At 40.7% G+C, this 5,542-nt stretch overlaps 1 protein-coding gene across 1 annotated transcript in view; it reads right to left on the minus strand.

Annotated features, from left to right (window-relative positions):
- Positions 1-5,542, minus strand: part of CD302 (CD302 molecule) — a 59,713-nt gene that overhangs the window by 17,823 nt on the left and 36,348 nt on the right. Inside the window, exons 3-4 of the mRNA XM_019522689.1 lie at positions 3,953-4,075; positions 528-701 (exon numbers count right to left, since the gene is read on the minus strand). Of these exons, the coding sequence (XP_019378234.1) occupies positions 528-701; positions 3,953-4,075 (297 nt within the window). The remainder of the gene's footprint in view (positions 1-527; positions 702-3,952; positions 4,076-5,542) is intronic.

Raw genomic sequence — 5,542 nt, forward strand, 5'->3', positions numbered from 1 at the left:
ATCTGGTGGCCATTTACAAACTCACCAGGGGGGAACAGCGGAAATTGGAGGAGGTTCTGTTCCCTCGGGCACCACCTAGGGTTACTAGGAATAACGGCCACAAATTGTTAGACATAAGGTTCAGGCTGGACATCAGGAGGCATTACCTTACAGTTAGGGCTGCCAGGCTCTGGAATGGACTCCCAAGGGAGGTGGAGCTTTCTCCTACCATGGGGGTCTTCAAGAGAAGGCTGGATAGAAGGCTGGGGTGTTACAACCCTAGCACTTGTTCCTGCCCGGGGCACTGGGTTGGACCTGATTATCTGTTTAGGTCCCTTCCAACCCTAAGCACTATGAAACTATGTAGACCTGGCCAAAGCTAAGGGACTGTAGATTCTGGAAGCACAATTTAAATTCTAGGACTGTTACAGTTATTTCTTAGGATATCATGAAATCTAGTCTGGCAGCTCCTGAATGCTTAATAAACAAACAGTGCAACAGAACTAGTAAAATAATACTTGTGTGATATAAAGCCATGTTATACTTACAGGCTGTTTTACAAAGGGTCCCTGTCAGAGGAACCTCTTCACAACTCTTTTTTTCCCATTTCCCCGACTTAGTGTTCATAAAAGCACATGTATTCATGACCACTTCATCAATCTCCTCCTCAGTCCACTTGGTAAAATTCATTTCTGACTCATCATACCACTTGAAAGAATTATCTGTGATTGAAAGAATTGCACTCATGTTGTTCAAGTAGAAACACTTTTTTCACATTGCCTAATCAAGTAACTGCCTTTAAAAGAAAATGGAACATTCTGAAGGTATTGTTTGGTACTTTGTTTAGAAATATGTTTAGAAAGTTGTTACACCTATAGCTAATTATAGTTAGTTGTAGCCAGTTTGGTCTCACTGAAATAAGCAGCATAAAAAAACATGCTCTGAATTTCATGCAATGAGGGCAGCAGTGCATAACCATAATATGCTTGTAAGAAAGACCACCTGGGGCAAGAGACCTTCCTATCATATACCAGTACTTGGGCACTTGTTACTGCTGCTTTCCCAAGAGCAGAATATACTCACTGTATTTGGACAGTGCCATCCATGGTTGCCAATTTGGGATACATTCTCTCTCCCTTGAGACAGTTCTATTTACATGAATGATGTAAGTTCAGTCACATTAGGTATGTGTGAATATTCCCTTATATGCCATAAACAGTACACACTTACACGCCATACACAGTAGGATGTAATTTGTAACTCACCTAACATACATTCCTGCTTAGACATCAGGATTTAGTCTTTTTTCTCCTCACACCCCCGCTTTATGCTTACAATAGCAACAAAAGAAAAGGCTAATTTTTTGAACAAATCTGCCATCAGTATACTGGGCTTATTTGTACAGTATTCCTTGAGCCCACATATTTTCTTGGAAGAAGAGGCTGTCACAGGTCTCAAAGTTCATCTTGAGTCTGTCCTCAGCTCTTTGTGGCTTTACAAAGCTCCTAAAGTGAGTAGAATATTCTTCAGGTACAGGGGCACTAGGACATCTGTTTATTTAGCACATTTATGGTAAGCTCTACTTAATACAGGAAATGGCCCTGACCATCTCTGACCTAAAAGGTTTAATTGTAAGCTCAGCTGAGAGATTTTTAATAATCTTCAGTGGGGATAGTGAGAGCTTCTGGCAAGGTAAATAAACAGAGCAAACAAGGAGATAAAATGCACCCTTAAGGCAGTGACCTTTTCTATTAAAGGCAAACCCACAATGCTGGTACTGGGAATTACAGGTGAGGAAAGGTGGTTTTGTGATTAAGGCCTGAGCTTTGAGTTTCTGACCTAGAAGCCCACAGGGGAATGGGGATATCAAATTTACTTCTGTCTCTTTAATAAAATCTTGATTTTTTTTCCCTTTATCCCACATAGGAAAGATCACAGTTTAAATCAGGGTTGGAAGCTCATTATTACTCACTAGTTGAAAGCATGCTCTCTCATACACTAGAAGTACAAATGTTGCCAGATCTGTTATTCTATTTTACAAATGCAAACCTGAAGCACACGCTAAGAAGAGTTAACCAGGGTTGCACAAACTTCCTCAGGCATGCAGATGCCTGAGCACCTCGGCTGCCTGCAGTCATACAATCAGCTGATTGGCAGGAGGAGAGCATTCTCCTATGGTGGGAATCCTCCTGGTGCTCCCCCATAGGAGAATAACCCCACTCCTTGCACTCCGCTGGGCTGACACAGAGGAGTGCAGGGAGATGAGAGTCTTGGCAGAAGGGCATGGCAGCCTGCCTTGCCCCATGCTGTTCTGGGCTGAACCAGAACAGTGTGGAGTGAGGTGGGGGCATTTTGCTGCAATGGTTTGCTGTTGTGACATAGCAGCCTGCCTTGCCTCGCCTCCCTCTGCTCTGGGTCAGCTGGGGGGCACAGGCAGCAAGGGGAAGTTGGAGGAGCAGGGAGCCAGGCTTGGGAAAGCCTCCATACACCTAGATCCTGGTCCCTCTGGCTTCTGTTTGCCCCACCTGCCACTCAGATAAGTGGCAGGGGTGGCAATTTAAAAGTGGGAGGCTTTCCCCAGCCCAATTCCCAGCTCCCTGGGGTCACAGTCCCAGGTGCTGGCCCTTAAATTGCTGACCTGTGGTTCAGCTGAATGGTGCGGGTGGTAAGGAGAAGCTGGCAGGAGCTGGCAAAGCCTCTTCCCTCTTCCCAAAACAGGGCCTGTCTGGTTTGGGGAAGAGGCAGGGACTGGTGGCTGCCTCACTACACCTTGTCAAGACTGAAGTAACCCCAGACTTGAGAAGGCAGAAAGCCTTTCCTCCCATTCCACAATTCCTGAATCCTGGGAGGAGTTAAGCTGTGGAAAAGTGTACAGATGTTCAGTCTCCTGGGAGAAACTTTCTCAGGTGCGAATTAACCCTGGTTGTTGCTGGATTATTTTCTCCTGGAGTGTCCATTTTTGCTGTGGGTGAAAAGCCCTGAACATCTGCACACATTCAGTTTCTACCAGGAGAATGATTCTCCCAGTAGAAACTGAACATCTGTATGTGGCCTAAGAGAGTGACCAAATAATGATAATGGGTAACTTCATTAAGATCAGTCATCCCTAAGGAAAATAGTACAAGCAGTTCAAGGTCATAGTCCCAGTAGGAACAGCATAAGGAGACGACAGCATACTTAGGGCTAGGACAGCTCTAGACGGCTACCATTAGGATATTACTATACTAAATAGTGGAAAACTTAAGGGCTTTTAACCTTTTCTTCTGCTGCTATTCTGGAGCAATGAAAGTAGCATACAGTAACAACCATCTTTTTAATTACATCACAATTTTACCTACAATAATCTCTGGAAAAATCATGTTCCATTCACTAAGCTAAATTCTGTTCTTATATATGAAAAGCCCAAAGTAATTTATTAATATCCAAAATAATTCATTAATGTGTTACTCTGGCTTTACCCAGTGCAGATGAATTTGGAACCTGTCCTTTTTGTATATGCATACTAGTTAAATCTCTTTCTCAGCTACTGATGTGAATGGTGGAAGGAAAGCCAGACTGTTTCCATTAATATGCAACCAACAAGCTGGTTTTACTAATTTTTAAAGCAAATATAGCACTTGTCAAAGCTGTTGGATTGACAAGCCTGGCCATCATTCTATATTAATCTTTGGTACAGGCACTACAGCACAAGTAAGGGCAATGCAAACTTTATATCTTCCTCTGCCCCTAAGTGGAAGAGGGTATTTAGAGATAAAAGTCAGTTGCATATTAGTCCATATTCATTTTTTGACACTGCCAACCAACGTTCTGGTTAGCCTGCTGTTGGTTTTTCAATTTGGATACTTGTCTTACAAGAGTTGAATTGACATGGCCACATAATTAAATAACTATTTCACAGACTGGTATTTTCTGAAATCATTACAGTCAAAGTATTAAGACAACATCAACATGGTAAACCTCTCACTTCACTTACCATCTGTATCAAAAATCATGCCCAACAAAATGTTATCAGGGCCGTGCCAGTGATTTTTGAAAGTTTCCAGTATAAACGTATTCTCCTTTTCATTTTTTATACTAATAATATCTGCACCAGAAGCTGTATTTGAAAAACAAAGTCACCTTATTAAATTTCTTTTAACATGCATTTCATACAACTGTTGTATATATAGTTAAAATGTTTAAAGTATAGTTTTTAAATATAGTTAAACTATATATTACATTTAATGTTTCCAATTAATTGTATACATACATCACGCACTTCCTAGCACTGAGGTGGCACGCTGACAGATAGATGCTACTTACGATGAGATTTAAAGTATGTAGGTACTTAGATTGATATATATGTAATTTGAAAAGACATCTAAGAAATTTAGTTAATTTAATTAGATCATGGAACTGGTGTCTCAGATGTGTCATATTCCCTTGATTGGTTTCAGATTTTGAACACAACAATCATTTAAAAGAAGCAGCAAGCAGTGCAAATTTAAACTCTTATTACTTGTGCATAACCAATCTGATGATGTATATGTTATTTATAAGTTGTTAAAAATATTAATAAGCAGTAAAAAAGTTATCTACATAGATATGCCTAAGCCCAAGCCTTCTTGTTTAATACGTATGCACTATTTTAAAATAAGTGTCGGCACAGCAATTTGCTTCTAAAATCCCTCTGTCAATCTTGAGTTGAATTTTCACAACCACTTTTTTCAAATAATGATTTAATATCAAATGAAATTCAAAATAGTAAATTGAAAGTTAAATTAATGCTGAATGTCACACCACATTCTCTTCAAGTCGATGGGAATTTTGCCTTTTTCCTTGAAAGCAAGTTGATTTTCCATTTTCTTTAAAAAAAAAGAATTATTTCTCTACAGAACAATTTGTTATAAGTGATGGGTTGCTTGTATAACCACAAATACCAGATTACTACACCTACTGAGATGAAGGTCACATAACAAAAGACATTTCCAAACCCTACTCAAAAATGTTTTACTCCATTCTAAAAGTTTCTTGCACTTCAGAAGAAGAAATAAAATTGTGTCTAAGCACGGGCATAGGCACTGGGCTAGGGGGGAGAAGACTTTCTAGGCCTCTACTGCCACATAGATAGACCTGAGGAGGGCTAAGTGGAACTAGTCATACACATACAATACATATATAATATTTTACCAGGTAGAAAAAAATAATAATAGAAAATGAGTTTGTGGCATCACATCTAGACTTTACAGAGAACACCAAGGTAAGGACAGGGATCTATGGTAATATAGTACTGTATATAGAATAGCAATACATAAACCAAACTTATCTATGGGCAATTTCTATGGAAGAATCGCACTTTGGAGATGTGCAGTCACATCACGATTCCCTTGCATGGGGTGGGGCTGGACTGTGACCACAACTTCGAAATATGGGCCTTTTAAGTCACAGCCCTCAACGGGGCCTGGGGCGTACAGGCATGGAAAGGGGAAGCAGTCTCCCTTTGGGCTGCTCTGGGCACATGAGATGGATGGCACAGCTGCTGCAGAGTGGGTGATGGAGTCAGGATCCTTTCTGGAGTCCTGTT

The sequence above is a fragment of the Gavialis gangeticus genome, unplaced genomic scaffold, assembly GCF_001723915.1.
Source record: "Gavialis gangeticus isolate Ggan-Ray unplaced genomic scaffold, GavGan_comp1, whole genome shotgun sequence".
NCBI lineage: Eukaryota > Metazoa > Chordata > Crocodylia > Gavialidae > Gavialis > Gavialis gangeticus.